At 42.2% G+C, this 12,314-nt stretch overlaps 1 protein-coding gene across 1 annotated transcript; it reads right to left on the minus strand.

The window, feature by feature from the left end:
• Nucleotides 1–9,437: 9,437 nt before the first annotated feature.
• Nucleotides 9,438–10,882, minus strand: LOC106297470. Its single transcript, XM_013733705.1, has 4 exons — nt 10,728–10,882; nt 10,526–10,613; nt 10,279–10,435; nt 9,438–10,105 (listed from the first exon to the last, which is right to left on the minus strand). The coding sequence occupies exons 1-4, from the start codon at nt 10,880–10,882 to the stop codon at nt 9,438–9,440; spliced, it is 1,068 nt and encodes a 355-aa protein (XP_013589159.1).
• Between the last annotated feature and the right edge of the window lie 1,432 nt (nt 10,883–12,314).

Consider the following 12,314-nt stretch of genomic DNA (forward strand, 5'->3'; position numbering starts at 1 on the left):
TATATATATATATGTATGTATTATTATATTAGAGATTTATTAGGAAGTAATTCAAACAGGACTTGGTGACTACAACCATTAAGTAAAGAATTAGAACATGACTTGGTGGCTACAACCATTAAAGTTTGCTTCACAAATAATCCTAGGATATAGGTCAAAAAGTGAACAGGACTTGGTGGCAACCACCATTAAGGCTTGATTCATGGAAGCCTGTCCAATCTTGGTTAATGATCTTGCATATAAGCAGATTTTTAACCAAGAGAGAAAAAATTAGTAGAGAGAGAGGATATAAACTAATGTTTACCTGCAGGTCCAAATACTTGTTTGAGAATCCTTGAATCTTGTGATCGATACGCCCAAGGTAAAGCCTTCACTTTTATTTTATGCTAAGAAATGAGGTTGGTAGAGGGGAATGAAAGACAAGATTATGCTAAGTTGTTGGCTAGATGAATTTGGTTGCTAAGCTAGGATATGGTATGATGTGCTTTTGTGATTACGATTTCTTAGATGTGGATTGCAATTTTGTAGAGGTGTTGATTTTAAGTTTTAAATCATGTGAGTCCCTGCTATTTTTAAAACCTCTTTCAGAGAGACTGCATATTTGTTTTGCTTGAGGACAAGCAAAAAGGTAAGTCTGGGGGAGTTGATAGACTATGGATTTGACCCGTTTTTATCCATAGTTTATAGGTATTTTTACTAATATTTAAATTATTACAGAGTCTATTTATTATATTTATAAGATCAGGAATGTTTTGGAGATAAGTGATGATTTTGGAGCATTTTGGTGAGATTTGGAGCAAGCACCCGAGATGACCATCGAGATCGACAATCGGTCGATATTGGAGAGCTAGAGTCGATCGATACTCAAGTCATGGTGTCGATCGATAGCGAAGCGCGCAGAATCCTGTTTGGTCACAGCCGACTTGAAGCCCAAGATTTTACTATTTTACAAGATTGCCCCTCACGAGTTTTACCCTAATTATATAAGCTTTGCCGCCATGTTAGAGGCAAAGTGTACTTTCTTTGTGTTTCATTGTTTTATTGATAGATAGGATAGAAGATTCAAGGTTATAATTTGTGATTGAAACTCCATTGATATTTATCTTATTTATTCTATGAAGTTTTTATACCTAACTATTGTTATGAATTGCTTAGCCATGTCTGAGTAGTTCTCTTGTTAGATTTTTGGGTTTAAATAGGTTAGGAGGGATTAGCCCCAACTATAGATTGCTGAGTTGTGATAATCATCTTTAGAATTGTTCATTAATGCATGTGTCTAGATTAGCTACCTAGAACTTGCCCTAGGATTGATTGATAAAACCATAGCTAATTCTCATCCTGAAAACATTCTAATTGAACTTTGTTTCTTACTATGAGCAAGGCGAGAGCTGATCTAGTGAACTTAGTAAGCATTCATTAAACTTGCGCATAAAGCTTGACTAGAGCGCGTCGATCGATATCATACTTAAATAATTGATCGACGGTGCAAAAGGTGTATCGATCGATACACCCATTGGAATATCGATCGACACTTTCTATAGATCAGTATAACGAGAGTTGAGATCGTAGATCTAGTTAATAGTCAACAAGTCAATGCTCGCAAAGGCCGAAAGACTTGTTGATCAAATAGTTGAGCTTTACATTATCATGCATGCAACTCATTAGACATCTATAGGATTATAATTCCAACTTTTCTGAATAAAAACCCTAAGTCTAGGTATTTCCTTTTTAAGCACCAAAACTCCAAAACTTGCTATTGAACATGGACTTGTTCAATATAAAACTGCAATTACTTTCAAAACTCTTTAAAACATCTTGCTTAACAAATCATATTTGAATCTCTAGGTTCCCTAGCTCCCTGTGAATTCGATCCCTAAGTACTACAACTCGACCTCTTATTTGAGAGAGTATAAATCACTCCTTAGGGTAATTTGAGTGGTATCAATGATAAAAAGGCAAACGAGAAAAACATTGAAATCATCGAATTTTCAATGGCCAGCCTTCTCGATACTCTTGGAAAAACTTCAGAAATATCTGAGCAATCGCTAAAAACTCCTGGAGATCCTCAGCCCTCATCTTCACGAACAATTGCAAAAATCGATAACCTATCGGATTCAAGCTTGAGTGGCTACAAGACAAAATCAAATGAAGAATCTCTACCAAGACAATTTGCAATAGGAGAAAGATTGAATACTCCAAAAAAGGAACCAATTAAGTATCAATGAAGTATATTCGAGCGATGTAGAAATAAATTATGTGCCTCCTAGACAAGAAATACCAACTAAGAAATTTGCTTCAAAGGTTATGGTCTTCACGTTCGATGATATTCCCTTCAACAAATGGAATGACCGTCTAGACGAATTTCATGCATGGATGAATTCAAAAGTCATTACGTCTCCTTTACAAATTGTGATACAACAATTCACTGCAACATTATCTGGCGCACTAAAAGAATGGTGGAATTCACTCAGTGAATACATACAAGAACAAGACTATCATACAACTATACCATTATGATATAGCATGAATTTTAACCGCTTTTAGCCATGGTATATATAGGTGTTTTTAAATAAATTATAGTTGTTTTGGAGTCTTTTTAGTATGTTTTCAGGTTTAGGTACGTTTTGGAGGAAAGTAGTGATTTTGGGATCTTTTGGAGCCTTTTAAGTGCAGAACTGCACAGACGTGTCAGATGCTTAGATATGGATGGAGACCTTCCCAAGGTGCGGTTGAGCTGATCGTTTGACACAAGATAGAGCATTGAGTTAGCTTTCCAATGCCATTGGTCTGAGGTCAATCCAACGGTTATAGCAGAAGTTATGTCCGTTTTACTGAATCGTGGTCAGTTTGTCTCACGAGAGAGAGCTGTCGAGGAGATGAAGGAACATCGATCGACGGCGACCCCTTGGTGTCGATGAACAGTTATTCCATAAAACGGGCCGAGTATATTTCAAGACTGACTTAAGCCTAAAAGCAACCACAAATTACCTGAATACATTTGGACGATCTACAACCCTATTTATGTATTCTCTCAGCCATTGTTGACAGCTACGTTTTATTCTATTCATTTTTTTTATTTAGAAGAGAAGAGAGGAACTCCTTCAGAGTCCTCCTAGAACTCCTTTGTTTTTGGCTTTGGTTTAATCATTGCTTCTATTTTATATCTATTCATCTATGATTTCTGTGACAAACTTCATGCTTGAATAGATCCACATGTTAGGTTTAGGGTTGATATCACTCAAATTACCCTAAGGAGTGAATTACTCTCTCAAATAAGAGGTTCAGGTGTAGTACTTAGGGATCGAATCCACAGAGACTCTAGGATTACACAATAGATTTATTGTCTTTGAAATAAGGCTAGATTAATAGGTTTATAGCTTTTAAAGCAGTAAATGAATTGGTGAGCAAGGTTAATGCTCGATTGGTTTGTTTTGAGGTTGTTAACAGTTGGGAGAATAGGTAGATTCAGGTATATTCTCAGGTGTTATTTGATTGATATTGATTTTTCTTGAATTCAAACTCAGATATAATCAATTTGATTATCTAATCTGGATCTCGGATTTCAACTATCGTATGTTAATCGCGAGAAAGTGTCGATCGATGATTCGTTAAGAATATCGATCGATACACCTTTCAAAATATCGATTGACAGAACTATCGCTGCATTGATTGATGCTTCTTCCAGAAAGCTTTACGGACATGTTTGATTTATATTCTCTAACTTACTAGATCAACGCTCGTTTGTATCTAGTCAGTTAGATCATACTAGTTTATTTTCAGGTATTGAGTCAAGCAATGTCTTGATCTCAATTAATCCTAAGATCTAAGTTTAAAAAGTGATCAATCCTAAACTTAGATGTAAGAGCAACTAGATGAAGAACTTTGTTTTTAAACACCCTAGCAACAGTTTAAGTCAGTAATACATTTATCAACCTATTGAGAAACCTAAATCTAACAGTAAGGACTACTCAGACATATTCATAAGGCACATGGTTATGATGGTCTGAATAATACTTAAATAAAATGAATAATAAGAGTAAGCAATAGAGTAATTGAAAGCGAGGGAGTTCAAGATCTTCTCTGTTTTGTAGTTTAGATCTATATCTCCAATCCTAAGCTCTCTCCCTCAAATGGTGGCTTCTTGCTTCTCTCCAAACTAGGTCCAAAAGGTCTCTAGGCAAGTCTGCCTCTAAAATAATAGAAAACCCTAATATTATAGCCTAACAGGCGGTCAGAGACTTAGAATGTAATTATTGAAACTTTTGTGAAACTTGCAATCTTCTAATTTGTCATTAACTCGCGGGTGGCTTCGCCGTCGATCGATGATGTAAGTCTTTCATCGCTCGATTATTTTTGGTAACCGTCGGTCGATATTCTGATAAATAATCGACCATCTTCTATTTCCAGCAATGCTCAAAAAGTCTCAAATTGCTCCAAATACATCATTTTCCTCAAGTAAGTACCTGAATCTTGTGGAAACCGAAATTGGCACTGTCGATTTGCGTTTAAATTAGAAAAGACAGGAAACCCTAAACTTCCCAGAGGCCTCGGATTCTGCTAAACCACACGCCAAGCAATCAGAACACGAAAGTTTAGACGACAAATAAATATATGGAATCAAAAAGAGAGCAAGAAAGTTTTTTATTCCGAATTCGGGTTTGAGCGTAACAAAAGGTAAGAGCCTTCGGCCACGAGACCTGCCGGCGAGATTCCTAGTTCTAGCAACCTAAGACTTGAAAACCAAGTTGAGTCGCAGCTCGAATAACAAAAACGGAAAAATGCCAAAATTGCTCTAAGTATTGCTCTGGGTGATAATTCTTGTCCTCCTCCCCCCTTCAGCCTCGATCTCCTTATATACTTCCTCTAAGGCGGCTTACCTTTTTCCCTTTCTGCCCCCGGTCGAGTTTATCGCTTCGCGGAAATATTCCATTTTCCTTCGATCTTGGTATTTATCTTAGAAAACTTGACATTTATTTTCGGAAACTTGGCATTTATCTTTTCCTGCATAACAAAAGATAAACCATCATAACGATTGGGCTTGATTTCTATAAAATCGTAAGTGGGCTCTTAGCCGCGTTCTGGCCCCTTTTTAGGCCGTTGTCCGACTTAGTCGTTTTTACGATTTTATACAGAGAGCGCTTCCGAAACGACGTTGAAATCAAAGAACATTCCAATTCCTCGTATAGCGTAAGCAACTTCGAGGTGTGTATTTAACTTTTGCCGTTATATACGATCGATCCGAATGTTCTTTGAGAAAAGACGAGTTCTCGCGGTTTTTAAATCGTTAGGTTCCAACGATGCCTCCGATCGAAATGAAACAAGAATGAGTTGGATGCAGTTTCGGGGGAGGATTTACGAGGACGAGGCAAAGACATGTTCCGGTTGATCCAGCTCAGCTGTTTGCCGAATTGGGCTGGTCCAGCTCGGCGAACGGCTGAGCTGAATCCGTCTCGGGTCCAGCTCCACGAACGGCCGAGCTAAAATCCGTCTCGGGTTCAGCTCGGCCGTTCGCCGAACTGGACTGGTACAGCTTGGCGAACGGCCGAGCTGAATCCGCGGTTGATCCAACTCGATGAACGGCCGAGCTAAATGTGTGTTCGATGATCGATTTTGTTTGTTTCGACGAACTTATCTTTAGGCCTTTGATAGTTTTTTCCGTTCTTTCCCGACTTCATTTTTTTTAATGAAGAGAAAGTTTTCTCGGACGTCTTTTCCGACGTTGATTTCTTCGTAACCGATTTTGACCCCAACAGGTAGCCCCCCAGCTCGTTAGGATCTTTAGGTTCTTGTGAGCGGATTAGACATGTAGGAATGAGTTAGACAGAATCCGCTGTGTTAAAATCCGAAGATGTATAGTGAATCCTTTTTGCCTATAAGGAGGTGGAATAAGTTTTCAAATTCCTTCCTTGCCAATTCCCACAAAATTCTCTCCCAAAGAAGATCCTTTGCTTTCTTCTCTTCCTTTGAAAAGATTTTCTACCTTTTCCTTTATTTTTTCTGTAAGAAGGAAAGATCATGTCTTCGAAGAGAAAATCGTCTACCAAGTCTCATCGCGACCGTTTTGTTCCTGAGGGTTCTAGCTCGCAGCATGTCGGAAATGTGCCAAAGGTGGAATTTTCGGCCGAATCGATCGATCCAGAAGAGGTTGATGCATGGCGGACGGCTATGGGTGAAGTGAAACCTCCCACTCCTGTCGTATGGGTTCCTCCTTCCTTCAAACTCAACCCTGTGCGGCTGTCCGAGTATGAGTTGTCCGAATGGGCTTGCGGCCATTAGACATTCCTTGAAAATTCCCGAGTTGGTCGAATTTTGCCTCCCAGAGAGTGGGGAAGTTGCGTTATCCCCACCCGAAGGCTATTTTACATGCTACGAGGCGTACTTGATGCAGTGTCACCTATGGTTCCCTATCCCGGAGATCATCGTACAGCTCCTGAACCGTTTCAACTTATCGATCAGCCAGGTTAACTCGTGTGGTTTACAGCACCTCGTTGGAATTTTGGTGCTAAGTTATGAGCTGGGAATCACCCTGGATGCTGATCATCTTGAGGCTTGGGTCGAGCCCCGATGGTCTCGTTCACTTATTGTCCAAGTGAGGCCTCGTACGAACATGGCGATTATTTCGGGGTTCGTTTTGAAATACCATTTTTGGAAGGACCATTTTTCTTCGTCCGTGTTAGCGACGCCTTTGTGGAAGCGAGCGCCATCCCCATCTTTAGAACTGGATGGGGGTGACAAACGTTATTCCGAACTCCGAATGTCCGTTATCTCTGATTTTGACGATAGCTGATTTTTATGTTTTCTTTCTCTCTCTTTTTTTTTAGTGTCCGACGCTCTTTATCGGGTTCCCGAGGGATTACTTAATGTTCGGGAATTATTGCGTGGACGTCCGTGCTTTTGGGAAAATTTTCCCCGAAGCGGGTTTGTTGTGCAGTTGGGCTCTACCGTTCCTGGTTTCAGCGGGATCTGCCAACCGAAGAACGATCAGAGTCTAGCATGGCCGGGTTTATTCCCTATGTTCCTCGGACAAAGAGAGATAGGTCGAAGCCTTGCAAGGACAAGCATATTATGGTAGACGAAGATGTGGTCGACAGACAGTTCTCTCCTGATAACATACTCAAGGACTATGTGGACAGTCAAGCTGGTGGAAGCAACGGCGAGAAGTTTAATCTCGACGGATTGTCTGAGTTCGACTTTCCTCCGACCGCAGGTGGATCTGAAGAAGTGTCGGATTTTTCCAAAGCGGCGAGGATGGTTAATGGGGTAGGTTCTCTTCTCTGAACATTCTCGGGTTTTGCTTTGTCCCAAGATCTATTGACTTTGATAATTTTTGCAGAGCCTTCTTATGATAAATCGAGCCCTTGATACGAGCAGACAAGAGGCTAAAATGGCTCGATTCAGGGCCGAGGTGGCCGACAAAGAGATTGCTCGTTTGAAGGATGAGTTCGAAAGTTCTCGTCGTCACGGGCGAGAATCGTTTGAGAAGGAGGTCAACCATGCCTATAGGCGGGGCAAGAGGGAGATAGTCGAAGTTATGAATAGCCGTCATGATAAGTTCTCACAATCGTTTGGAGAGCTCAAAGGGCGTTACAAGGAGTTCGCGGATTATCACGAGTGTCGTGGAACCGTGGGTGGCTTGTATCTTATGCAGCTCCCCGACTATTCGTTTTCTAGCGAGTATACGAAGCAGACCGGGCTTATGGTGGAGAAAGACAAAGATCCCAAAATTTCCGAGGTCGAAGATGAGATTTGGAAGCAATGGGAACCAGTTCCTGTTTCCCCCGGCACGGTGGAGGCCGAGACGGGATGTCTCGATGAGACGGGCGAGGTGGACCAGCCGGTGGCTCCGCTTGATGTGAACGACTAATCGATCGGAGGGTCGATGAGCGGGAACTTCGATGTAGGAAATTGATCGCAAGGCTTGCTGTGAGTTGTTCGAGGAAGTATCTTCTTGACTTTGTAATTTATTTATGCTATTTGTTCGTGAGTTGGCCTAGTATGGCCTTGTTATTATGTAACGGGACTGGCCGTGTGAGGCTCTGAATCCCTGCCGTTTTATCGGCTTTGTGTTTGAACCATGCTATTATAAAAATGAGGTTTCATGGATTTCGAATTCTTGCTAAGTGTAAGGAGAAAAGTTCGAGCTGTCATCTCGTCCTTTGCCTTTTTCTTTTTATTTTGGTAGATTGTCAAATCGGTTGCTCAAAGAAGCTTCGACCGTGTTTTTGGGTTATGGACGAAGAGACATGCTTTCAGGATCTTGTATCTTTTCGATATCATGCTTTGAGACGTTGGAGACCAGTGTGCTGGGTTTAGGGTAAGACCTAGGTTTACTCTCGGTTGAAGGTTTTTACGATGACTAATCGGCTGTCGTTCAGCCTGTCGCGATTTTAACCTTACTCCATCCCGCTTTAAAGTCCGCGATATGTTCTCGGCTTATACGACTTGTATGGTAGGAATCGAGCATCTCTTCGAGGACAATTTTTATGTCTCCCGATAGTGCTTACCAATATTTCGGATTTTTTTTATAGGGCGCTATTTTATCCTAGTCAGATGTAAGAGGATCTATCCTAAGGATGGAACTAAATGCGTTTGTTTAGGACAGCTAATGTGCTCGGCGGGGCCAGTAGACGAGCGTTTGTGATTTATAGTCGCGAACGGACTGAGAGCATATTATTGAAGATCTAGGCGACGTCTCACTTATTTTTCAACAACATACTGTTAGCGGTATTTTGAGTATCTGAGACTGGGGTCTCATGTGTTGGTCGGGGATCGGAACCGATGGTGAAACCGATATGAGTTTTTGTATTCGATGCAATCTAATGATTCCAGCCGTGCCTTAGTCGAAGTGTGGGGTGATTTGTTGGGAGTTTCCGTTTTAGTTTCATAATGTAATCATTTTGTTCGTCCTTGGACGTTTTCCGAAAGTAAAACAAGCTGTGTTTCCGAAATAGGAGAGATGTTAAAGAATTTTTATTGCCGAAAAAGTTTCAAAAATATTGAGTACAAGGCAAATATTTTAGAATGCGGGAATATACGAGTATCCTTATATGTACCCACTCCCCCCCTTTTGGAGATGGGGGATAGCTGAACTCGTCCTTGGACGAGCTGCCTACGTACCCTCTTCAGGGATCAAGCCATCTCGTAGATCTGTTTTTTGTGCGAGTGTGTTTACTCGGCTACTGCATCAATCGCGTTAGTTGCAGGATCGACGACTATTATCGGGTTTTTTCCTCCGGTTGGGTAGAAGCGTTGGGCTTGGAAACTGGCGGTTCTTTTGCCGTTTTATGAGTTGATGATTCTAGGCCGTCTTCTTCAGAAGCTTTTTCAGTGGACGTTTGAGTTAGCTTTTCCCGTTTGGGTTTCACCATCGAGACGGTCGTGATTTGCCGTAGTTTGTGTTCGGCCAGGAAACAGCGTCTCGACTGGGTCTAGGATCCCTAGATTGCGGCAATTCCGTTATGAGTCGGGAAATTGATGCCTAAGTGATAAGTCGACGGGACTGCTTTCATGGCGTTGAGCCAAGGTGTGCCCATGATGACGTTGTAGATGGCTGGGTGGTCAACGACTGCGAAATCGACGATCTTTGTTACTTCTTTTGCCGCAACGGGCAGCTTGATCGATCCGAGAGTCATAGACGTTGTGCCTTCGAAGCTAGTTAGCGGTTTGGAGGACGGTATGACTTCTCCTAGCTCAACGTTCATCCTTTTAAGGGTATCGCGGAAGATGACATTGACCGTGCTACCCGTGTCGATGAGAACTCTCGCGACCTCGAGGTATCTTATCATGAGATCGATTACGAGCGGATTGCAGTGGGGCTGATCGATCCTTCCGGCTTCTTCTTCATCGAAAGTGATTGCTCCTTTCAGGAAGTCACCAGGCGTGGACCAGGTTAGAGAATTCACGCTCATCTCAGCCTTGCGCTTGTAAGCTTTGATGGCAGAGATGGTATCGCTGCAGTACTGTGATCCTCTGATGATCATGTTAACCCTGCGGCGGCTATTATCGTTGCCTTTCTCGTCATGTCTTCTTCCGCGATTTTCTCCCGATTGGTTCCCTTGGAGAGAGTTCTTCGTTTGAGGGGCCTTATCGTTTCTCGGAGGGTGGTCTGAATCACGGATGAGGTTTTTACGCTAGACACTTCGGCTAGTTCTCCCGCGAGCAGCTTTGCAGCCAGCCTGGCACCGAGAACCTTGCAGTTTACAGTCGAGTGGCCGCGGGCCTGGTGAAATTCGCTGAAGGCGTTTTCATCGTAATTCGGATTTCAGGTCCATGTATTACCCGTAGTCCGGCCTTGCTCCGGTCCGGAGCCGATGGCATAGTTATGCGCTCCCTGGGTCTCTTCCTCCCCGTGATTGACGTTTTTGTCGTTACGGGGGTTTCTCCATTTAGGCTTCTGATCCGACCCAGGATCCCTCGACGATGTTTTCGTCAGCCTCTAATTTTGTGACAAGACTTTTGTCTCCTCTTCGATGATTATGTAGTATGTGGCCTTATGGAGCGCGTCCTGAATTGTACGCAGCTTAACCAAGGTTATCCACTTCCCGAATTTCGACTTGTACCAAAGCGTTTCACGGAGTGCATCTACCGCTACCTTGTCGCTTATTCTGCTGACTCTGGTTATGACGATCTTAAATCAGTTTAATAAGTCGTGGAGAGGTTCGTCCTCTCCTTGGGACATGCTCCAGAGTTCGACATCGGAGGTTTCTCGGTCTATGAACATAGAGTACTGCTTGTGAAATTCCAAAGCGAGTTGGCGAAAGCTTTCGATGGAATTTCGCTTCAGGCGAGAGAACCATTCGAGTGCTGCTCCTTGGAGGTTTTCGACGAAGAGGCGGCATTCGCCGGCACCCTTTTCGTTTTCTCCGAATTTGGCTCTCCCCATCGCGGTCTGGAAAGCCTGCAGGTGTGCCCTTGGAACGGTCGTGCCGTCGTAAGGCGCTACCTTGATTTTTCCAGGATTCGAAACCCTAGTTCCGGTGATGCGGGTAGTAAAGGGCGTTTTTTGAGATTCCTCGAGCAGTAGGTTGATCTCGGGCGCGGTGCTATTAGCGTGGTGAATCTGAGATTTCACTGCTCTGACTTCTGCAGCCGTTTTCCTGAGATGATCATGAATATCGCGGATCTGGGATTTCTCGCTAGTCGGTTGATATATGGTGTCTTTAATACCATTATATGTGTGCTCTGAGCTAATTCTCAGTCCTAATTCGTGTTTAATTGATATCATTCCAGGTTTGGAGCAGGTGAAAGAGCCAAGAAGAGAGATTTAGGAAGTCTGATGTCGTTTTGAAGGATTCGACGCGGAACAGCCATCTAGAACAACCCGAAGGTTGTTCCAGAAGAGAAAAAGCGTTTGACTATTCCCGATCATTAAGGAAACTTCCTATTCCGGAAGTTTGCCCTAGATTCCACTCTCTCTTATCTCTTTACCACCAGCGCCTCCATATAAAATGGCCTATGCTATCATTTCTTTTTCTGACGCTAGTTTTGCAAGACACCTAGAACTATTTTCTTTGGTTTAAGCAACTTGTAAGGGAGAAGGATTCATCCTCACGAGAAGATCATCCTGAACCCTTGTCTTTCTACTTTATTTTATATGCTGTATTATTCAGAAACCATGTCTTTGTCATCCTGCTTTATGATTGAGTAGTAGGCTAAGCTTGCTTAGGGTTGTAGGTTGTTAGCCGCATGAACTGAACACAAATAAGTGATCTTAACTGTTCGTCATTCATATTGTTCTTACTGCTTACATTGAATTGATCACTTAATGTACGATTTCTGATTTAATCACTTAGCTAACCGCTTAGGAGATAAATTGACATATATTGAATGACCTTTGTATCCCTAATTAGCGAGAGTAGATATTAGGGTATTAAGTGAACTAATCAGATCTTGTCTCTAAGGCTTGTTATCGCGTCTTGTTCCAAGTGAGAACTTAGGATTCAAGACCGATCTGCAAAGGGAGCAAGACCACGATAGTGGATTGTTCTAGCAGAGTGATCTGAGTTCTAGACTGCACCTCATTGCACTTGAATAGTTGTTCAGTTTTGCATAGACACCCGATTAATAACCCTAAGCCGGCATCATTTAAATCGAATTTGAACCATCTAGGTATTCTAGTTACTTGCGTCACAATTAATTCTCAAAACCCCACTTTTTTCTCAGCTTATTATTGAACTCATAAGAGTAAATAGTAAACTGGTCCTGTGGATTGAATCTCAAAGATTACAATTACCACTGTTAGCTTGACAGTAGCAAGGATTCATTTTTAGTGTATCAAGTTTTGGCGCCGTTGCCGGGGACTAAGCTTTTACCTT

Source organism: Brassica oleracea, chromosome C6, assembly GCF_000695525.1.
Source record: "Brassica oleracea var. oleracea cultivar TO1000 chromosome C6, BOL, whole genome shotgun sequence".
In the NCBI taxonomy this organism is placed as follows: domain Eukaryota; kingdom Viridiplantae; phylum Streptophyta; class Magnoliopsida; order Brassicales; family Brassicaceae; genus Brassica; species Brassica oleracea.

What these genes read in the sequence shown, in the direction of transcription:
- LOC106297470 (XM_013733705.1), bottom strand. Translation starts at nt 10,882, where the DNA reads ATGGGGAGAGCCAAATTCGGAGAAAACGAAAAGGGTGCCGGCGAATGC. An exon ending in TCGGGAAGTGGATAACCTTG is followed by an intron (nt 10,436 to 10,525) that starts GTTAAGCTGCGT and finishes TCACAAAATTAG; the next exon opens with AGGCTGACGAAAACATCGTC. An exon ending in GGAGCAAGGCCGGACTACGG is followed by an intron (nt 10,106 to 10,278) that starts GTAATACATGGA and finishes TCCGTGATTCAG; the next exon opens with ACCACCCTCCGAGAAACGAT.